Source organism: Leptodactylus fuscus, chromosome 2 (assembly GCF_031893055.1).
Source record: "Leptodactylus fuscus isolate aLepFus1 chromosome 2, aLepFus1.hap2, whole genome shotgun sequence".
NCBI classification, from domain to species: Eukaryota; Metazoa; Chordata; class Amphibia; order Anura; family Leptodactylidae; genus Leptodactylus; species Leptodactylus fuscus.
In genome coordinates, this window is record NC_134266.1 from 110,066,844 (window position 1) to 110,090,751 (window position 23,908).

The following is a 23,908-nucleotide window of genomic DNA, read 5'->3' on the forward strand; positions in this document are numbered from 1 at the left end:
TTCGATATTCTCCTCTCTATTTAACCCCTTCCTGATATCCCTCATAATAGTATGGTATATGTTGGGTATTTAATGTTAGGATTGTTGGGTGCTCAGGAGCTAAGTGTCCACTATAGCTGCTGGATCTTTGCTGTAGTGTTGCTGTTGTACCACCCCCAAATAGCAGGAATAATGGATGTTATTTTGTCTTAGAATATTTAAAAGTTATAGCTCACAAAATCAGAGACTCTATTTCTCCAATTTTTTGGTGCTGTCAATAGACACAAAACCATTAAAGCAGTGCAGTGCTTAGAAAGGCCACTTTATCCTCCATCCCCTTTTGATTTATTGCATACTAAATCTCATGGGTATGCTAAATGAGAAAAAACAGGAAATAAAATTTGCTTACTAAAATTTTCTTTTTGTGGAGTCTGAAGGTAGCTCAACTTCCCTCCCTTAATAAAGATATTTTTTTGTTATTGCTGCATACATTAGAGATGAGCGAACACTAAAATGTCCAAGGTTCGAAATCCGATTCGAACAGCCGCACACTGTGCGACTGTTCGAACGGATTTCGAACCTCATTATAGTCTATGGGGGGAAATGCTCGTTACAGGGGTAGGCAAAATTCGATAAAATTATACTTACCAAGTCCACGAGTGACGGTCGGGCAGGATTCTCCTTGAAGTCTTCTCCCGGCGCAGCGTTCCCACGTTTTCACTCTGCCTAGGCAACAGGGCCTAGGCAGAGCCGACTGCGCATGCGCAGTCGGCTCTGCCCGGCCCGACGCCTGAGCAGAGCCGACTGCGCATGCGAGGGCATGCCCGCGCATGCGCAGTCGGCTCTGCCTAGGCAGAGTGAATTCCAGCCGGAAGACACCGCGGGGACGCTGCACGGAGAAGACTTCTAAAGGTAAGAGAAGAACCAGCATTGATTGGCAGAATGTATAGCATTCTGCCAATCAACGCTGGTTCTGCATCGAACCTTAAACTTTGAACAGCTAGTAGTGTTCGATCGAGTACGAGTATTTCGAATACCGTAGTATTCGATCGAACACCTACTCGATCGAACACTACTCGCTCATCTCTAACATACATACAGTATATGGTGTAATATCTTTCACCATCATACCTAATTATTTAATCATTTATTGTATTGCTTATTGACCTGCCTCTTTTTGTTGTACCTTAGGAGTTTAACCTACTGGTGTGCATCTTGAGGACAACCAGGAAGTGAAAATTGCTGTTGCCACATAGAACTCATTGAAAGGAACCAAAGGATGGGAGTAGTGATAATAGTGTTGTCAACAGTAGACCAAAAACAATCAACTGTCTCCTCCAGACCTCCGACCCTGGAGCAATATTGAGGCGGGCAGGCAGTGTACCTGATGTTGGTGGCAGTTCTCCAGGGTACTTCCAGTTGTGAGGAGTCCTCTCTTGAGCTTGGTGATCATGATCAGAAGGGTCTTGTGAGTAAGCGCAGGAATGACTCAAAAGGCAGTAGTGCAGTTGAAACAAATGAGGAAACTTTACTGAGGCAAAAGTAACTAATGCAGTTTCTGGGAAGGGAGTAAGAGTAGGAGTTCTACTATGGGTGACAGTACTGAAGCTGGTAATGGTTTTTCACAGCAAGGAGATGCCCAATTATGGATGTTAAGTCCAGTGCTAGATAACTACTTTTTAAAGGAATTCTACCATTAAAATCAAATTTTTTTCTCATTGACACGTAGGAATAACCTTAAGAAAGGCTATTCTTCTCTTACCTTTAGATCTCTTCTCCGCGCCACCGTTCGGTATAAATCTCGGTATTCGTCAGTATGTAAATGAGTTCTCACGCAGCAATGAGGACGTCCCCAATGCTGCGAGAGAACTCTCCAGCACCGCCTCTATCTTCTTCAGGAACGGCCTCTTCACGTGTCTTCTTCCCGCGTGGGTGGTCAAACTTCTAGGCCTCAGGCAAAGCCAAAAGCCACAAGAAAAATGGCCGCTTACACAGCCCACGCCGGAAGAATACGTGTGAAGAGGCCGTTCCTGAAGAAGATGGAGGTGGCGCTGGAGAGTTCTCTCGTAACATTGAAGATGCCCCCAGTGCTGTTTCAGCGCTGGGGCCCACCCCCAGTCAACGAGAAAAAATTCGATTTTAATGGTAGAATCCCTTTAATATAACTATATTTTTGCCTTTTCCACTATAAGTCTGGGGCTGTTAATTTAAAAAAAAAAAATGCAACCAGTACTTTTAGGCTAAGCCCCAACATTGCAGAAATGCAGCTTTTTTCGCTGCAATTTTTTTTTTAGCCACAGACAAGAATGGTTATAAAAGAAATGGTATACTAATACCTTCTTCTCAATCCACTGCTGGCTTTGGTTTCAGAAAACCTCAGCAAAATCGGCAACAAAAAAAAGCTGCATTTCAACAACGTGGCCTAGTTCACATGGGGGCAAAGAGGCTGATTTTGATGGCGGATTTCACCTCAAAATCAGCCTCCATACAATGTTAGTCTATGTAGACTGCTAGCTTTTTTTTTCTGCTAGCAGAAAAAAAGAAGCGACATGACCTTTCTTCAGGCTTTTTCCGCCTGAAGAAAGCAATAGAAGTGAAAGGGAGGCGAAAAACACACGTTTTTTCCGCGAGGGTGTTTGCAAAAAAAGCGCCGCTTTTTTTCTGTGCGGAAAAAAATGTGACGCGTCCATTCACTTTACGGGAGGGGAAAAACCCCTGGCATTTTTTTAAGCGGTTATTACAAAAAAAAAGCTCCAAAAAAAGCTCCAAAAAGCGGGGCAAGGTCCGATAAACGCTTCCTAGGAAGCGTTTTTTTTCAGGACCAAAATAAGCCACACGTAATTTACGTGTGAACTAGCCCTGAAGATAGGTCATGTCGCTTCTTTTTCTGCTAGCAGAAAAAACCTGCTAGCAGAAAAAAAAAAAGCTAGCAGTCTCCATAGACCACCATTGTATGAAGGCAGATTTTGAGGCGAAATCTGCTGTCAATATCTGCCTCATTGCCCCGTGTGAACTAGCTGGCAGAAGCCACGTTGCAGAAATGCAGCTTTTTTGTTGCAGATTTTGTTGTGGCTTTTTAAGCCAAAGCCAAGAATGGCTTCTAAATTAATGAGCAATATATAGGAGGCTTTTATACTTCTATCTTTTGCTCAATCCACTCCTGGGTTTGGCTCAAAAAACTGCAACAAAAAAAGCTGCGTTTATGGGGGGGCCTAAGGCTAAAGATTTTGAAATCGCCGCATTTCCACTTCAGCAAAGATGCAGTATTTTTACAACAGGGGTCCGGTTTAAGACACAGAATTACACTTGTTCGTGTGCATAAAAAGCAAAATTATTACATTAAGTTATTGTGCATTGGCAACTCATAACCACAGACATTCTGCTACTTCTGATATCATTATACATTTTATAGTAATAAACATAAAAAGAATACTTGACTTAATATGTCATAGAGCTATTAAACATATTCCCAATATAGGCATAATATGAGATAGTAAAAGGAGGGGCATTGGCTGTGCCAAGCTGCCTCCCATAATGATAGACAATCGTTTTATGCTACCATTAAATCGCATCTCCTTCCTGAGAGCACAAGCTGTACCTTGTACACTGCCTAGCTAGATCTGGCACTTGCAAGAACATAATGCACTTTCTTTCATAGCTTCTTCAAAACTCAGTTCACTGCTGATTTATTCTTTCATGTCATAATATGGGATTTCTCCAGGTAAGTGAATCTGATTATAAACTATTTTGCATGTACTTGTGTAATGTACTTCACTTTTACAATTCTAAATGGATATTTGAAATAGATTTCTTTAGAGTATATTCAGACTAGGTTATTTTGTGCTCAAAAATTTCACTGCAAAACTAAACTGCTAAACTGCAGGCTGAAAGCGCTAAAGGTTTAAGTTTTAAAACATCTAAGTGGTTTAGTATATATTAACATGCGGCTTTGGTTTTTGTTATTTTTTTCTAAGAATAATTTCATTCTTCATTTTATTTAAAAAAAAAAAAAAAAAAAAAAAAACTTAAAATTACACCCTAATAAGGGAATAATGGAAGATTTGTTACAGAAATTGCTGTGACTGAGCCATTGATTGAAACAGAGCTTACAAGTTGCATATGCTGCAAGAATAACCCTATTCGGTTGTATGGAACATATTTTCATTCACACAGAAATTTCTGCAATATGTATGTCATTCCTATATATTCTTATGTCTCCCAAGCATATCAATTGGTTTGCTGTCAACACATCGAAGCATACACCAATGTTCACCCCTCCAAGTGCCTTATTCATTTTTAAAACATTCCACATGGATCTATGTTTGCTGATCTTTTTTACCACCAGATAGAAAACCCCTTGTATTTAAGGAAATTCTATGTACAATAGAGATATCTGTCAAATAAATAATTACAAAATATATTTCATATATTTAATAAAGGCAGAATAATGATGATATTAACATATTCAAAAGGGCTTCAAAGTTGGTCTACAATGTGTAAAAAGGGTCAGCAAAATGTCTAGAAACTTCTGTTCGGCTAAGGCCTCGGGTAGCAAAGCACAGGTAGAAAACATAGCTGACAGTATCAGGTGGAGGGGCAACTCTCCTCCTTCCCGCTGAGAGTGCTCATCTCTCCTGATTCATAGTCTCAGTGCTGTGCAAGCGGTGACCATCTTTCCTCTGTTAGAGAAGTTAGTTGTTAGGGTTTTAGGGCGTTAAGCTGTGAAGCCAGAAGTAAATTTACTGCAGACTTGCACCCAGGCAGCAGAGAACACTAGAATTGTGTCCCCCAGTTGCCTTTTCCACGGCAGATGACTGGACCAAGTTTCATCCCAGTGACAGGGAATAGCAGAGTCATCTCAGGCGTGTGTGCTCCTTACACCCCGGCCAGTAAAGCAGCTACCAAAATCTCACCCTGCTGACAATGTACCCCGAAACAGTTATCACTCAACAATACTGGAGAAAGAGAACACCCCATCAGAGACAGTTAACCCTGCCAAGACCTCACTGTTTTGCCACTGTACCCCAACACCCTCACTGTTCTTGAAGTGTACGAAATACAAACCTTTAAAGGGGCTCTATGAGCAAAATCATGCTGCTAGAGCCCCACATATGCGTGCATAGCCCATTTTAAAATAATAACCTAAAAAAGAATGTGCTCTACTTACCGAACGTGCACCCTGGGCGGGCATTCAGGGTGTGTCTTCATCTTCATCCCCGCCTCTTCTTCCACCGATGTCCTCCGGTCCCGTCTTCCTCCAGCGCTCACGAACGGACAGTGATAGCTGGAGCGCATGCGCAGTAGCCGTAGTAGAAGCCGCATGCTACTGCGCATGCGCCCAGGCCGTGTTTTCATATCATCGGAGGAAGAAGAGGCATGGAAAAAGATGAAGACACACCCTGAATGCCCGCCCAGCGTGCACGATCCGTAAGTAGAGAACATTCTTTTTTAGGTTATTTTTTTAAAACGGGGGGGGGTAGTTTAATATAACATTTACGGTGCCTGAATAGCCTTTTTAAAGGCTATGCACGCATATGTGGGGCTCTAGCAGCATGATTTTGCTCATAGAGCCCCTTTAAACGGGCTCTATCACTGGGAAAAGTCATTTTTAACTAATCACATGCTTGCATAGGCTTTAGAAAGTCTATTCCACACCTACCTATAGTATGTAGATTGCCTCAGTGGTCTCTGAATAAGTCAGTTTTTATTCATATGCTAATGAGCTTCCAGCCAGCTCAGGAAGTTTCCAGCAACACTCGTCTCTGCTATTATCTTCTATGTGTGTGAAGCAACCAGGAAGCTGAGTCAGCAGCAGCAGTTTCCCATAGAAAACAATAGGAGAGGTGTGCACGATCTATCGTGCACCAGTCTAATTAGCATATGAATAAAAACAGACTTATTCAGAAACCACTGAGGCAATCTACATACTATAGGTAAGTGTGAAATAGACTTTCTAAAGGCTATGCAAAGGTGTGATTAGTTAAAAATGACTTTTCCTAGTGATAGAGCCCCTTTAATTGAAGATTTAGCAAATTAAATTCTATAAATTTCTCTGTAACACCTAATTTCTCAGTGGAAGTTATTTATAAATGATCCTGTGTCTAGAAATTGCAGTAAAATACTTGTTATGGTGTTCTTTTTTTTCTTTTCACAGGGTTCAAGTTAATGGTTACAAATAGTACGTAACTGCAGAATTTAGACAAAGAAGAATTTTTTAAGTTCTAAATTTAAAGAGGACCTTTCACCACTTTTGGGCACATGCAGTGTTATATACTGCCAGAAAGCCGACAGTGCGCTGATTTCAGCGCACTGTCGGCTTTCCCGATCTGTGCCGGGTGTAAAGAGCTTACGGTGCTGGTACCGTAGTGCTCTATGGTCAGAAGGGCGTTTCTGACCATTAGCCAGACACATCCTTCTGCCTCGCGGCGCCTATCGCGCAGTGCTGTGGAGCCGGGAGGAACGCCCCCTCCCTCCCTGATAATACTCGTCTATGGACGAGCGCTGTGAGCAGAGGGAGGGGGCGTTCCTCCCCGCTCCACAGCACAGCATGATTGGCGCCGCGAGGCAGAAGGACGTCTCTGGCTAATGGTCAGAAACGCCATTCTGACCATAGAGCACTACGGTACCGGCACCGTAAGCTCTTTACACCGGGCACAGATCGGGAAAGCCGACAGTGCGCTGAAATCAGCGCACTGTCGGCTTTCTGGCAGTATATAACACTGCATGTGCCCAAAAGTGGTGAAAGGTCCTCTTTAAAAAGTTCTATATATTCTAATGTTTGTTCTAAAGCTTTTAACATTTTAAAAAAGTTTTACAAATATAAAGAAATTAAAAAAAAAAAAAAATCAAATCCCCCTATTTTCCATAAAATAAAGGTAAATAATTAAACAAAAGTAAAAAAAAAAAAAAAACAACAACAAAAAACACATTAGCTATCTGATCTAAAATTTCCTAGACTATAAAAATATTAAATTATTTATCCCATATGGTGGACACCGTTGTTTTTCACCCTTATTCTCTCAAAGAAGTGATTTAACCTTAACACACTGCCCAAAATGGTATCATAAAAGCTATACCTTGTCCCATAAAAAAGATGCCTTACACAGCTGTGTGTAGAAATACCGGTATATTAGCGGTATGAATGCCAGAATATCACAACGCAAAGGAATTTATTTTTCATGGCTTTAGATTTTTGGAAAACTATCAAAAAACATGAACATAAAAATAGTTTGGTATCACCATGATCATGTTAATCCACAGAATACAGATAATGTCTCATTTTCTTCTACTCAGTGATTGCCATAAAAATGAGAACTCCTGAAATTTTCCAACATTTTGTGTCTATGGTTCCAATGCTTACTATGCATCCTGGTATGCACATGGTATTACCTTTAGCTCCTTAGGGTGCTTTCACATGGAGAAAGTTGGCACTGATTCTGGCACAGACCCTGCGTCAAAATCAGCACTAAAAACAAAGTCTCCTATTGACTTCAATGGGTTCCATTTTCCGCGTGGAACCCACTGAAATCAATGGGAGGCTTTTTTCCCTTTGATTTTGCTGCGTTTTTTAAGCCAAAGCCAAAAATGGCTACAAAAGGAATTGGAAATACATTGGAAGCTCTTATACTTCTACCTTCTGCACAATCCATTTCTGGCTTTGGCTCCACAAAAAACACAGTAAAATAGGCAAAAAAAGCTATATTTCTGCAATGTGGGGCCTCTGCACTGACCTATTCTTTTCTATGGGCCGGTACACACGATCGTGAATTTCACGGTCCCGTGTATGGGCCGACATTCCATATAGAAAAGGTTCTATTCCAGTCCTATTTTGCAGCCCCTGCTGTTGTGGCTCCTATTCATTTAACCCCTTCCCGACATGCGCCATAATAGTACGGCGCATGTCGGGTCTGTAACTATGGCAACCGCCCGGGAGCCAGGCGGCCGCCATAGCCGCCGGGTGTCTACTGCTTTAAGCGGTAGACAACCGGATCTAATGCCTCCGATCAGTCCCCGGACCGAGCATGCTCCAGGGCCGACGTCACGTTGCCATGACAGCCAGGAGCCTTGTTAAGGGCTCCCAGGCTTGTCTGAAAATTCTCTCTTTTGTTTTTTTTTAAACCGGACACAAAGTACTGCATGTCCGGCTTTGTGTCCGGTTAAAAAAAAAAAAAACGGTTTCGCTGCATAGAGCAAAAAACGCTCACCGGCGCTCATGGCCGGACACTTTTCAAACTCATTCAATTAAATGGGTTTGAAAAATGCCTGCAGGTTTCCGTCTCCTGCCCAGTTTCGGGCAGGAAGCGGAAACCTGAAAGCGGAGACTCCGGGCGCAGATAAGAACGAGCCCTTACATGACATATCACAGTATGAGTAGATTTATGTATCTATCTGGATTTCTTTTACAGATAAAAGGGGCGTTTTTTGCCATTGGCATGGTCTTATTAACTATGTTTGGTGTGGCTGCTGGGAATTACATGATGAATAAGAAAAGGAACTGTGTGACCCTTCGGGATCCAAACAAAAAATACAGGCTACGGCTCATTCACAAGAAAGTAAGTATTCTTAGTCACTGTTTTTTTTTTTCAAGCAGATCCAATATATTTGCATAAAAAGGGATACTATGCTCCTGGTGGTTTATTTAAATGGTTAACTGCAAAGTTTCCCAAAAGTGCTTGCAATGTTTTGTGAAATTTGCAGTCAACAATTCATTGCCATACAGAGATGGGCAAACCGATTCATCACAAACCAGGTTTGACACAATTATTCCAAATTGTTTGGTTTATAATAAAATTGAACAAATACCGATTTGTCTCAGATGAACAAAAGTTGCCATCTATTGAGCAGCCCTGCTAGTGAAAAATCTTTTGTTAATTTTTTTTAGTTTAAATTTTTTTAATCCTACTAATATTATATTTGTGAGTTTTGATGTTTATTCCTCAATCCCGCAAAAACGGCTGAATGGATTTGCATGAAATTTGCCACATACATAGATAGGAACCACAATTAATACATAGGCTACTTAGTATGCGGCTAAATGCCCGTACTTCGCTACCGGAGCCGCCAAATTCATGACCATGCTGAGCTAAAGGACCTAAGATGACATCATCTTAGGCCCTTCAGCCATTCGCCCATAGGATCGCACAACTGGGTGGGAGGCGCTATATAGCCGCCGCCATGCAGCCTTGGTGTGGGACTCCGTGGTGTGTGTCTGCTGTGCCGCCTGTGTGCGCACGGCGTGCCTCCTCACTATTCAGCCTCTGCCGGCGGTGACTGACAGTAGCGGAAATGCAGGCAGCATGTCTCCACTCCACATACTGAGTGAGTACGGCCGGGGGGCAATCGGCTCTGCAACCGACAGCACGGGAGTGGGGAGGGGGCCAGGAGCCTGCTAAGGGAGCAGGGGATTATGGCCGGGACACTGCTGGAGGGAGGGGTTGATGCCGGGAGACTCCTGGAGGGGAGGGGGGGGTTGGTGCTGGGAGCTGGCTGTAGATGGGAGGGGGGAAGGGGTCCAGGAGCCTGCTGGAGAGGGGGTCAGGAGCCTGCTGGCGGCGGAAGCAGCGCCTCGGCCAGTGGGTTGTTGCGCGCTGGAGAGCGGGGGACGCAGTAGGGTGGTTGTGGGGTCCCTGAAAGGGCCGGGGGCCACCTACAACGTGCAAGAGGTGGGTGCTCGCAAATACGGCGCATATACATACATGTCGCAAAACCAAGACGCCAACCCAGGCGGATTATTGCCAGCGCCTATTGCATACGTATCCGCGGGTCAGCGCCAACAAACAACCCGCGGACAAAGTCGCGGGCAGATGCTAGTTAAATATATACAAACTTCTGATCTAACAGCAAAGCGCTAATTCCACCAGTGCAAATCTTAACAAATATGTTATTTAAGATTTTTATTTGTCTAACAGCCTGCACAAATCTGCACTAGTCTGCACCCAGATCATACAGTATATGCACTTATCCTCAATGGACACCACCTCTCAACATGATTCTGGTATCTGAATGTTTACTTTACTAAAAGGCTCAGTCTTTTTATGGTATTTCATTAAGTGTGTATGGTCTTGTAGATCAGAAAATTTACAAATTTATTGCTTTGCAGGAACTCCTTTACCGGCTGTTTTTGGTGCACTGATAGTGATAGTAAACTACAGTATATTTACAAGAGGTATTGCGGCTGTCAATGATTCTCTGTCTTTCCTGGGCTTGATCTGGTTAATATAGTAAATCTGAAAAGGCTTCCTCTCTTCACTGGTATGATTCACTTCATCCACCTTTTCCACAATCTCATAAGGACCCAGCCATTTGGAACAATCAGTGGACAAAATCATTGACCAAACACTGATTGTGTGAAAGCAGCCTGAGGGTAAGTTCAGACAGGGTTTTGTGGACCAGATTTTGAGGCAGATGCTGCCTCAGAATTTGGTCCAAAAAACAGCTAGCCACGACTGGATGCCGATGCAGTACATAAAGTGCACCGGCATCCAGTTGCGGAACAAACTGCTCATGGAAAAAGGAACCCATTGAATTCAATGGGATGCGGATTTTTGAGCTGGATTTTGACACGGATTCCGCGTCAAAATCCGGTCCGAAAAAGCCCGTCTGAACTTACCCTTAGGTCTGCGCGTCATCTAGCCCCATGAAGGTGGATGTGATGATGTCATTGTGTCGTCTGTATGTATCTTCACTAGAACAGTAATTTAAATGATCTCTTTTCCCTAAGTAAACTGGGCAGGGGAAAGCATTCAAAACCAGGTCAGGGAGCTTCATCCCAGTCCTGCAAACTTTTGACAAGATCAATAGAATCAGGGAGATCCAACTGCATCTCATCCATATATAAATGTAATAATCTAATTATAATATCCTATTTATTATCTGAGCAGCTTCTGTTCTCCTTCTCATACTGAGTTCATTTAATTTGCAGGTTATAAATCATAATACACGTAAATTTCGATTTGCTCTTCCATCCTCAAGTCAAACATTGGGACTTCCACCAGGTAAGTTACACATTCAATATCTGGATCAGAAGGGGTAAAGTGTCATTAGAGAGACGGTACAGTGACTTATTAGACCATGCATACCCTTCTAAGAAGAGAAGGTTCCTTTTTTCCACTAATATTCCTTGTCCATTAAATTTGTGAGGATTTTTTTGTTGCTAAGTTATAGATGAGTTTATCAATAAAACTGCAGATTGAAATGCAAAGTGTAACCTTACTTATTAATACCTTTTATAGTTCCAATATGGATATATTATGAATATATATGTTTAAGTAAAATGAGGCATGTTAAAGGGATTGATAAATAACCATGGACAGGATCAGGATTCACCTGGAATCTTCCCAAGGACCATGCTTTCACAGAGTTAGTTAAAGGAAGGTCTTTATTGAAGACACAAAAACACGACGTACATTTCGGGGTCATACCCCTTTTTCAAGTGTAATAGGACTGACACTTACAGACATATACAACTCCAGAGTATGAGTAAAAGTGTCCCTTTGGGAACTCCCAGCTAGGTCCCAGGGAGGGAGTGGCCAAAGTAAAAGGGTATAGTAACTTGGTATGGTACATATTTATTAGGGTACAAATCAAAATGCCTGGCCCGCTGGAACAGATGTGATTACAGGCCAAAAAAAGAAACATAAAGAACATTATAATGAATAGAATTTGTTGGGAATTGATCCCGCGTCGAGCAGCACTTCTGCGCATGCCCATAAACTTTCCTGAGCATGTGGCTAATCTTATGGTGGGTTTTAACTTTAGTGCATATGCGTCGGGTGGCCGTAATCAGAGAGAGCACCATCTCTATCTCTGTCAGGAGCCCGCGCATGCAAAGTAGTTCTGGCTTCTTAGATTAGAAGCTCGGCGCTTAGAGACTGCCTAGAGCGTTCGGTTGGCTGGGAGCAGTGGTGCTCCTCATCAGTGTCACGGCGCATGTGTGGGATCGCTCATATCTATGTGCTAGAGGTCTAGTAGTTGCATCCATTTGGCAATAAAGATTTTTGACAGCAATTTGCAAGACTCATATTTGCCACACTGTAAGGTCATGGTTATATAAAGGATCAATTATTAGAAAAAAAAATCAGTTAATAAATACAAGTTGTAGAAACAATTCATAAATAAATAAATTATGGGTAACAAATAATAAAATGCCCCCACACAGTATAATGCTCCTACAGTCACCCTAACATTATATGCCCCCACCTTATAATGTATATAAACAGTGGGGGTAGTTGGAGGGGTACAATAAATTGATGGCAGCTGGAGTGGGACATTAAACTGGGGGCAACTAGAGTGGGACATTAAACTGGGGAAGCTTGAGGGGGACATTGAATCGTAGGGGTAGCTGGTGGGTGACATTAAGCTGGGGGCAACTAGAGGCGGACATGTTGTCCCCAGTTTAATGTCTCTTTCCAATTGTCCCCAGCTTAGTGTCTTTGTCCAGTGACCCCCATTTTTTTAATGTCCCCAGTTTATTGTCCCTCTTAATCACCCCCTACTTAATGTCCCCACCCCATTCCTTTTACCACCAGTTTAATACCCCCTTCATCTGCCACCAGTTTAATGTCCCTTCCTTCATCTGCCCCCAGATTAATACCCCCTTCATCTGTCCCCAGTTTAATAACCCCCTTCATCTGCCACTAGTTTAATGTTTTCCCTCCATCATTGCAACTAGTTTCATGCCTCCTACATCAGTCGCTAGTTTCATGTCCACTACCTCTGTCGCTAGTTTCATGTCCACTACCTCTGTCCCTAGTTTCATGCCCCCCTTCATCAGCCTCTAGTTTAATGTGCTCAGATAACCTCTATACCAGGGGATGTAAAATAGCCTAGGCCAGACTATATCCATCCAGGCCACAATGTTATCACTTCACTGGTTTTCTCACCCGGTCTCTAATTGGTTAAAAAGTGTGCAGATCTCAAATAAAATAAGATTTAAAAAAAAAAAAAAAGTGTGCAGATCTTTTGTTATCATACTCAGTTACACAGCTGCTTCCTCTTGTTGGAAAATGCAGTCCAGTGCTTACATTGAACTGACAGTAGATGGTGCTGTAACATCAGTGCATAGATATGAAACCAAAGGCGATGGGAACTGCTACCTCCAGGCCATCAGCTACAGCCTGACAGGAACAGAAGACAACCACTCCTTTCTCAGGGACAAAATCATCCACCACGTAAAACTGACTTAGGGCTCGTTCACATCTGCGCCCAGGTGTCCGTACTTCAGGTTTCCGTTTCCTGCATAAAACAGAGGCAGGAGACGGAAACCTGCAGGAGTCTCTCTCACCCATTCATTTGAATGGGTGAGAAAGCTGTCCGGCCGTGAGCGGCGGTGAGCGTTTTATGCTCTCCACCGCGAAACCGGGTTTTATAATCCAGACACAGAGTCGGACATGCAGTACTCTGTGTCCGGATTTTAAAAAACGGTTTCGCGGCGGAGAGCATAAAACGCTCACCGCCGCTCACAGCCGGACCCGGTCTGTGGTTTCAGTCTTCTGGCATGCAGAAGACGGAAACCACAGAACGGACAGCTGAACGCAGGTGTGAACCTAGCGTTAAAGAAACTACAGGACTAATTAAACCAAAATGTGAAAGAATATGTAAACATCTCTGCAATGTGTTGCGATGGAGTATGTGCAACTGATGCAGAGATTATGGTCACAGCAAATCTGTTGAGTTGCGATATCATGATCTACACAAAGGTTGGAGACTGCATTGATTAGTTGGCATATCCTGCAAGCTTCATTCTGTAGTCAGCAACAGAACATACACTTGATCTTTAAAATAAGCATCATCATAGTAATGATATCAGTGTTTACCTCTAGACGTTTATATTGTAGCAAGGACTTGCTAATGTACAGGTACCAACACATTGGATGACTATTGGGTGATTTGTTGTCTCAGATAGTTGTCCCTTGTATTCAGTGATAGATGAATTGTCACTTATGAGAAATCTCTGAGTAAAAAATACTACATTTCCTGGCCCTGCTCCATGTCTCCACCAGATGCCATTTTTCGCATCTCTGGCTGCAGCTTTTGATTCTTTTGTTTGAGTTTCAAGACGTTATAACTTTTCTCATATTATATTGCACTGTCTTAAACTACGAATCCCATTTGTAGTTTTAGACACATTTATGAATCTGTCATACAGACCTTCATAAGTATGGAGTGGTTATAGAAGCTCCAAAATTCTGTCTCACCATCAGACAAATATTTGGAGCAAAAATGGAGACAAATTTATTGTAAAAAAAAAAAAAAAAAAAAAAAAGTTACATGGTACTTGTGACCTTCCACCATACAAGTTTGTATTTTCTAGAGCTGTAGTGTTGCAGTAGCATTAGGTCGCATGTTACAATGTGACACAATGGAGATACATTGAAATTGTCAGCTGACACCTACTCAAGGCCTTTTTTTTTTTTTTTTAAATGTAGATTGTGAGCCCCACATAGAGCTCACAATGTACATTTTTCCCTATCAGTATGTTTTTTGAAATATGGGATGGAAATCCATGCAGACACGGGGAGAACATACAAACTCCTTGCAGATGGTTTTATGCCCTTGGCGGGATTTGAACACCAGGACTCCAGCGCTGCAAGGCTGCAGTGCTAACCACTGAGCCACCGTGTGGCTCCTTTACTCAAGGCCTTTTTTAACACATTGGTGGGCCCAGTGCAAAGGTCTCATTGGTGAAAAATATGTTCTGACTGATGGAACTTTTGCCCGTCAGAAATATTTTATATGTTCATCTCTAGTGATAATAGTTATTGCTATCATTGTAGACTGTAAAGGATATTGCAAGAGAGGTGATCGGCGTATTTTACTCTATAAAGATCAGTTATGGACAGTACAGGGACAGTGAAAAATGTAAAATGTATTGATTACTTTGTGTATGTGTTCTGTAAGTGTTTGGTGCAACTCTTGACGCTGCAACCTGGATGATGGTAAACATCTGGGTCACAGCATCAATAAACTTCCTAGTTATGTTCAGAGGGGTATTACATAAAAATACCCCTTTAATAAGTCTCAGAAGGGTATTATATTATCCCTCTATGTTACAATCAAAGCGCAATAGTATAGTATGCTCTCTGATTGATAGGAGAGGGGATAACATGAACAGAAGTCCTCTCTACCCTACCCTCCCGGAGTCACATACAGCTTATTTACAGATAATGATGATGTATCATTGTCTCTGCAGCTCTGCTCATACTCCTCCTTCCTCCTTCACACAGCTCTAAGGCCCGGTTCACACGGAGTTACGTGCCGCGAGATTTGGCACGTAGACGCCGCGTGACCCTTTGCGTGCCGTACACGCTCCCATTCATTTCAATGGGAGCGGGGAGCGTATGCGCCGCGCTAGTTTGCGGCCGTGAATAAATGCACGGCCGCAAACTAGCGCGGCGCATACGCTCCCCGCTCCCATTGAAATGAATGGGAGCGTGTACGGCACGCAAAGGGTCACGCGGCGTCTACGTGCCAAATCTCGCGGCACGTAACTCCGTGTGAACCCGGCCTAAGATGCTACCTGAGGCTGGAGAGAGGAATAGACGTTTGAGCTGCATATCTCAGGATCTGTTAGGGCTATGAACATGATACCAAGATCATTATGATAGCCCTTACAGATTCAGAGCAATTCACTGTTAAAAATACTGTCAGAAATTGAGATCTGTATTGGGATCTCAATGCTGAACATGGTTTTCACCAGTGAATCACTCTAGATCTGTAAGGGTCTAGATGATGATCCTGGGATGAGAATCTCATCTTTAAAATGATTCCAAGGCCATCTTCATAGCCCTGCAGTTGTCTCCACAGTTTAATATTCCTCTCCTACCACACCAAAAAATACTCACCTCTCCTAGCAACCCTGCTGTCTCGGCCTGTGATCTTCAGTAAGTTGTAGGCACGATGTAAGTAACATCATCGCATCGCACCTGCAGCTCCCAGAGAGAAGTGCAAAGCAGGAAACAGAAGTTTCCCTGCTTCATCATTGTATGCAACTGGGGCAGACCGTAACGTCGGTACAGCATGTGCAGGACTATCCAACTGTCCCAACAGGACCCTGTTGACTCTATGGTTAAAGAGGCCCTGCTCCAACCATTAATGAAGTAAATTGCTAACCTGCTGCAAGTTCATTCCAGTTGACCACAACTTAAGGCTTACTCACAGTGTTTTGGTCAGTAATTTGCATCAGTGATTGTTTGCCAAAATCTGCAGTGGGTTAAAAACATTGATCAGGTGCAAACTTTTTCAATCAGTGGATTACTACCTTAACACAATATATGTTTTGATCATATTGTCGTTTTTTTCTGAATTTGATTAGGGGTTATACTATCAAGGACATTTATCCCATATGCACAAGATAGGGAATAGTTTCAGATTGCTGGGGGAACAGGGGACAGAAAGTCACGCTAAAGTCTCCTTGTAAATGAAGTACCAGTGCACTTGAATGACTGCCACTCCATTCACCACTAAAGTGGGAATAAGTGTCCTTAAAGGAATTCTATCATTAAAATCACATTTTTTCTCGATCACACCTAGGGATAGCGCATCTTCTTCCGGAGCTGGGTTCAAACTTCTACGCATGTGCAGTCGGCTCTGTTATCGGGACTCGTGCAAAGCCGACTGCACATGCACGCGTCCATTTTTTTGTGACCGCTTACCCAAGCTTACTGTGTAAGCGTTCACAAGAAAATGGCTGCTTACACTAGGCGGGCATCCGCAGTCGGCTCTGCCCAAGGCCTGACAGCAGTGCTGACTGCGCATGCGTAGAAGTTTGAACCCTGCTTCGGAAGAAGATGCGCATAGAAGCCGTTTCTGAAGAAGATGGAGGCGGCACTGGAGAGTTCTCTCGCAGCATTGGGGATTCCCCCCCAGTGCTTTTTGAGCGCTGGGGACCACCCCCAGTGCTGTGAAAGAACTCATTTGCATACAGACGAGAACCCCTTTAATAGCACAACCCATGTAACTTTTATATATCTGTGTTCTCTGTGTTTTTCATAGGTAAATTTGTCTACCTATCATCTAGAATCAATGGCAATCTTGTGGTGAGACCTTATACTCCAGTATGCTGTAATGATAAAGGATATGTTGATCTTATAATAAAGGTAAAGTCATATAAGTGTATAGTAATGCTTATAGATGTCTTTTTTGTTTATAGTTGAGTCACTTACAACTGCCAATTGATATAAAATAAATACAGACTTGCAAGTCCTGCAGACATGGAATACTTACATATTCTTGTAAACCACTGAGTCTCATTTTTTTTTTAAATTATATCTTTATTAAAGATTTTACATAGTACAAGGAAATGTAAAAACAAGATACTAGTAAACAAAGTCTTGATGCAGCAGGAACAGTAGATTTCAAGAAACATACAACAGTAGTGAGACTATATGAACAGAGGTAATTGAGACTAGTATACGGGGGGAGGCAGAGAGAGTAAAGTGGGATGGGTGGAAGGAGGTAGTTGAGGGAGTCGAGGATGAGTTTACCTGCTAAGGTGTCATGTCACCAGGAGCAGGTGTGGTCAGGGAAGAAACAGTGGCTGGACCTCATAGAAAAACATTAAAGGCTGTGAAGTATTGGAATACATTCCATTAGTTTCCAAGTCTGTTGAGGGCGCATGGAATCTGGCTTAAGTTCAGACAGCATGAGTTCCATGCATCAGATACTGAGGATCCCTTAAATCCAGTCACGTAATATGAGAGCTGAGGTGCTTTTCCACAATCTAGGAATGACGGTGTGGGCCACAATTAGTATTAAACGAATCAGGGAGCTGTTTGTTGAGCTTATTGGGAAAGATGTAGAGCAATAAAATAGAAGTCACAGGAGTGAAGCTGACAACACGTTTGGAACTACCAAAGCCACCCTGAATTTTAGCTCTAAAAAGGGTTAGCTAGGCTATCTTAGGTGTTTTAGAGATCCATATGAATTTGGTGAAAATATCCTTAAGTGTCTTAAAGAATGATCTGGGGAGTTGAGTGGAAAAGGTCAGGAAAAGGTGAAGAAGACAGGGGAGGATAGTAATTCTTAAGGTATATACATGTTTGAACCATGAGAATCCTTTAGGGTCCCAGTGGTCTAAAACAGTTTGTATACTGTTGATTAGGGGGAGAAAGTTACGAGCGTACGACTTTGAAGGCTTCGCCAAGAAATGGATACCGAGGTAATTTTATAGATTTGGTGGACCTAGTGAATGGGTAGGCAGCAGGATAGTTCGTTGGTGCCAGTGTTCAGCGCTATATTCAGAGCTACACTCTTTGAGATGTTGAGTTTGTAGTTTCTAAAATGAGTACATCTTCTGCAAATAGTTTAAGGTAGATCTTACCTGAGTGGAATCCATGGATGCTGGGATTGTGCCACTGACAGGAGCGGTTCCAGCACTAGGGGATATAGGATAGCATTAATGAGCATCCCTGATGCATGCCATTACCTGTGGTGAGGGGAAGGGACAGTAAACAGTTTTCCTTGATCTGGGCTTGCAGAGAGTTATAAAGAGAGCGAATACGGTTCATCACATTTTGGCCTAGGCCAACATTGGAAAGGGTGACCTCCATGAAACCCCAAACCACCTTATCAAAGAGTCACTGACGGGTAATTTACTCAAGGTACTAAACTAGATCACTGTAGGAGTAAATACTAAAACATAACTTTTACTAATATTTGTTTAAAATTGGCCTAAATAAAATGATAACACAATTGCAGTATGACTTCACTATTATCAGGCAACAATTAGTATTTTTATTGCCTTTCCTATACAGTCATCTACAAATTAACTTTTTCCCATATGTAGCTCTCAGATAGTTTGTTGAGAACCACACAGTTTACCCCTTGATATCTGGGTACTAACAAATGCAGAGACCAGAGACCCAGTTGATCAGGTAGCAATCAACATCTCCCACCAGGTGAATGAAAGCTCTGTGGTCTATATACTACATATGCAAGGCTGGCTGTGGCACAACAGGTCCCAGCCAGACCTTAAATAGCTCCATTCATCACAACGTTTTGCAGTGATGTTCACATATGCTGCTAGGTATTTCTATATTGTGGAGCCTGTATTTAGCATTGCATCCACAGTATACCAATAATAAGGTCTGGAGCACTTCCTAGCACTGCAGCCTAGCCACAAGCCGTAATTTCATCTCTCCCTGTGTAGTGTTAGTCAAACTGTCTACCTTACAGCCTCATAGGAGCCCAGATGCGGCACGGCCCCAGAGTTATTTAGTCTCCAATTACTCTGCTATACTAAGTTACCAGGTCCTCCCCATTTGCTTTAGAGGTCCCTGGTTTCCCCTCTACACAGCGTTTCGCTAGGGTAACTAGCTCATCAGGAGGATATTGATATGGGAAACGATGTCTCTGCAGTTAAAACTGCAATTCCCGTGCCCCTGATGGTGGGACACGGTACCTCTGTACTGCCAGCGTGCGCGCCGACTAGCTCAAGGATTTAAGGCAAAGGCCCCACCTCCCGGTCCGCCCACCAAAGACGTGGCGTGTTCCTATTGGGCACGCCTTCTGTAACGTCTGGCTGCCTCCCAGGAGTGTCAATCATGTATTGAGTGCTCATAGGATCCATTGCAAGGCTGGCTGTGGCACAACAGGTCCCAGCCAGACCTTAAATAGCTCCATTCATCACAACGTTCTGCAGTGATGTTCACATGTATTGAGTGCTCATAGGATCCATTGCAAGGCTGGCTGTGGCACAACAGGTCCCAGCCAGACCTTAAATAGCTCCATTCATCACAACGTTCTGCAGTGATGTTCACATATGCTGCTTGGTATTTCTATATTGTGGAGCCTGTATTTATCATTGCATCCACAGTATACCAGGCTGCTAAAATGGTTTTCAACTTAACCTCAGACAGTAGTTAAAGGGGGGATATGTATATACATAACATTGTGTTAGATGCATGATAACTTATGACAACAGTATCATGCATCATGCAGGCATTATTTTAATATTGCCTATTACAGTCAACAATATATATAATATACAGATATCAACAGTCATTATGTATTCTATGCACGACCTATCATTAACCAAATGTCATGCATCATAAATGACATTTGCTCGGACTCGTCCATGTCTGACCCCTCATACATAATCTGCCATAGCCAGCCTTGCATATGTAGTATATAGACCACAGAGCTTTCATTCACCTGGTGGGAGATGTTGATTGCTACCTGATCAACTGGGTCTCTGGTCTCTGCATTCGTTAGTACCCAGATATCAAGGGGTAAACTGTGTGGTTCTCAACAAACTATCTGAGAGCTACATATGGGAAAAAGTTATTTTGTAGATGACTGTATAGGAAAGGCAATAAAAATACTAATTGTTGCCTGATAATAGTGAAGTCATACTGCAATTGTGTTATTTTATTTAGGCCAATTTTAAACAAATATTAGTAAAAGTTATGTTTTAGTATTTACTCCTACAGTGATCCACCTTATCAAAGGCCTTCTTAGCGTCCAGATAGGGAAGAAGGGTCTACTGACGTCTCGCTTGATGGAGAATGTTTTGAGAGTGTTATACCTTCTCTCCCTAGACAGAATGAATCCCACCTGATCTGGGTGAATCATGGCTCCTACGTGGGTATACAGTCGGTTCACAAGTAATTTCAAGAATAGTTTCATGGCAGTGTTAATCAGGGAGATGGGCCTATAGCTTGGGCACAATTTAGGGTATTTGCACTCTTTTGGAAGGACAGTGACATGGGTATAGCAGAAGGAGGAAGCGAAGGGTGTTCCTAACGAAGAATCGTTAAAGGCAAAGAGGAGAAAAATACCTCTGTGTGAAACACTGTGAAGCCATCTGGGCCCTGACTTTTGCCTGAAGGGAGGTAATGGCATGATCTAGTTCCTCTGCTGTGAAAGGCTCCTCCAATTGAGAGACAATTTCCTGAGGCAATGCTGAGAGTGCAGTGTCCTGTATGTATTGAGTGAGAGACCTGGAACAGGTTGGTGTGGGATTTGTGGAATGTGGGTGTGGAAGGTTGTAAAGATAGTTGTAGTAGTCGTGGAAGGTTTTGGCTATTTTGTTAGTTAGATGTGTTACTGTCCTATTTGAACACTTGATGGAAATTATGTAAAATTGCACTTTGCATTCATGTAGTGCCCGAGCAGGATAGCAACTTGATTTGTTGCCCCATTCATACAACATTCTAGCTTCAATTTGATGCAGTTTTTGTTGTTTATGTTCCAATAGTGTGCGAATTTCATTGCCAATAATGGTGAGATCTGAGAGGGTGGACAGATGCAGTTTGTGTTTATGTTGCATTTCAAGTATATCAAGTTTAGAGAGGAGTTCTTTTAGTTTAGCACTTGCTTCCCTTTTCCTATGTGAGCCGTGTTTAATCAGAGTCCCCTGAAGGCCACATTTTAGAGCACTGGTTTAATGGGGACATTGTGTTTTGTGAGTGGTCCTGGTGAAAGTGAGTGAAAGTCTGTTTATGGTCTGATATGCATAGCCCATCCAGCAGAAGAGACACATTGAGTCTCCAGCAGAATTGTTTGGGGAACATTGGTTGTGTTCGGAGTGAACAGGATACCGGTGATCCTGTGGAAAGTGGTTGTGATGGACAAGGACGTAGTCTATTCTGCTGAAAGATTGGCACGCATGTGAAAAATATAAATAGTCTAAGGTCAGTTTGTAGGATGGACCACACAGATGCATGGTGTATAATCGTTCACGGACTTTGTTTAGTTTATTGTAGGCAACATATGACCTCCCCATAGAGAAGTCAATGACAGGATTTAGTGTGAGACTGAAATCACCTCATAAAAGTCTTGTAACTTACCAAGGGTGTGAAGTAAGAAGGATGTTTGATCTGTGTTGGGTGCATAGGTATTGGCTATGGTGTATATAGTCTTGAATTTCACACTTCAGGAACAGGAAAAATATGGATACTTCCTTGGCCTTCCCCTCTGGATTATTGCTATGGGCCCAGAAAGGGAAACAGTGATTTTTGAAGGAAGGAATGCGAGGGGCATGGTGTGTTTCCTATACACACAGGATTTGAGTTCGCATTTTGGGCGATGTGCAGAAGACTTGGGATCACTTCTCCAGAATGTTCTGACCCTTGACATTGAAGGAGATGATTTTCAGATCCAATATGTTGGTAATGCGGTAGGTGCGCAATTGCAGGCAGTAAATGTGAGTATGAGTAGCAGGAAGGGGAGATGAAGGGAAAAAAAAAGGGTGGAGGGTGTAGTTGGAAAATACTTGGATAAGTTTAGGCACCTATGACGGTCATCCTAAGAGAAAGGGAGTGAGCTTGTGTCTCAGAGATTGACAGTGGAAGTATTTTACGTGGGGTGCTATTGGGGGGTCATGGAAGACACACCAATACTGCAGGAAATGATACAGTAACATAGTGCATGGTAAAGGCAACAGTAGGCCATGAAAATATATTAAAAAAAATATATAGTGTGCAAATAGATAAATGCAATAGTGGTGTACGAATTCGATAACACTTGTGATAATCATGGAGAAAAGCTTATGACTAACATCACAGAAATAAAACCTTGTAAGCGAAGTATGGAGAGGGAGTTACTTGCCATCTAGCAGTCCCAGAATATTTAGGGGATTCTGGAGCTCCTCAGGGTATTCCTCAGATGATGATGTTGTCGATGTGTTTGAGGAGAGACGGGGCGCTCATCAGAGGAGTGATTGGCAGTGAAACCTTGTGGGGTTTGAGTAGGAGATGAGGAGCAGAAAAGAGATTTCTTAGAAGAGGGACTATTGCCCTAATCTGAGTCCCCAGATAGGTGTGGCATTCCAGCGCCCAGTCCAAAGGGATGATGCAGTGTTGAGGGAGGTACAGGAGTAGTATTCAAGGTTGTCGAGAGAGAAGTTGGTGCTGCAAGCTGAAAAATTTCTGGTTCATCATTCCAGATACTGTACTGGCTGCTGAAGTTTTTACTACTAATGCTTGTAGCTGTGGCACTGGTAGAGGAGGTGAAACGCTGGCTGAGTGAGGTGGACCTGGGAGTGGACAGAGGTGACTTGGGTACCTTTGGGACTGGCTGTTGCAGTGGTCTCCCTTAACACTGCCGTAAGCTAGGTATACAGCCTATCATTCTCAGGAAGTATAACAATCCTGCAGTCCTGCAATCAAGAATAGAGATGAGCGAACAGTAAAATATTCAATGTTCGTTATTTGTTTCGAATAGCCTCTCAATATTCGACTATTTGAACGAATATCGAACCCCACTATAGTCTATGGGAGAAAATGCTTCGTTTCAGGGGATCCCACCATTCGACTCAGGAGGGTCACCAAGTCCACTTTTAAACCTCAGCAAATTATGCCAACACCTCTAAAATGCAACTGGGACAGCAGGGGAAGCATGCCTGGGGGCATCTAACACACCACACGCCTAACAACTACACACTTTCCACATTCAAAAAAACCTCTATCAAAGTGGGAAAATACCTGGAAACCTTATTTACTCCCCAAATGGATGGACACAAACCCAAATTTAAGCTCAAAAAACATTATCAAGCACCCCTTTAAATCACGTTGCCCATGACATACCACAGATGGAATTTGAGTGTGTGTGTGTGTGTGTGTGTGTGTGTGTGTGTGAGAGAGAGATGTGGTAAGACCTTCCAAAATTCACTTTTCTAGCCCTTAACAGGAGTCCTTCCAAATTAAGTTATAGGCCCTTAAGCTGAGCTACCAGCAGAGAGTGAGGCCCTTTAGGTGACTTCAGCCTTTTACCTGCAGCGTTTTAGGCCCTTTAACTTAGTTCAGCCTTGCACCAGCAGAGATTTGTTGGTTCTTTGGGTGAGTTGAGCCTTTAAACAGCAGAGATTCAGTTTTTGGCACTTGGCGTGAGTACAGCCTTTAAAACACACTGCTTTTGGCCCTTGGAGTGAGTACAGCCTTTAAAAAGCAGTGTTTTGGGCCCTAGGAGTGAGTACAGCCTCGCACCAACA

The 23,908-nt window shown here is 42.8% G+C and overlaps 1 protein-coding gene across 1 annotated transcript in view; it reads left to right on the forward strand.

Annotated features, from left to right (window-relative positions):
* The first annotated feature begins 3,685 nt into the window (after positions 1 to 3,685).
* CYB5R1 (cytochrome b5 reductase 1) overlaps positions 3,686 to 23,908 on the forward strand; it is a 45,171-nt gene continuing 24,948 nt past the window's right edge. Inside the window, exons 1-4 of the mRNA XM_075264400.1 lie at positions 3,686 to 3,700; positions 8,385 to 8,531; positions 10,901 to 10,973; positions 16,972 to 17,075. Coding sequence (XP_075120501.1) covers positions 3,686 to 3,700; positions 8,385 to 8,531; positions 10,901 to 10,973; positions 16,972 to 17,075 — 339 coding nt within the window. The remainder of the gene's footprint in view (positions 3,701 to 8,384; positions 8,532 to 10,900; positions 10,974 to 16,971; positions 17,076 to 23,908) is intronic.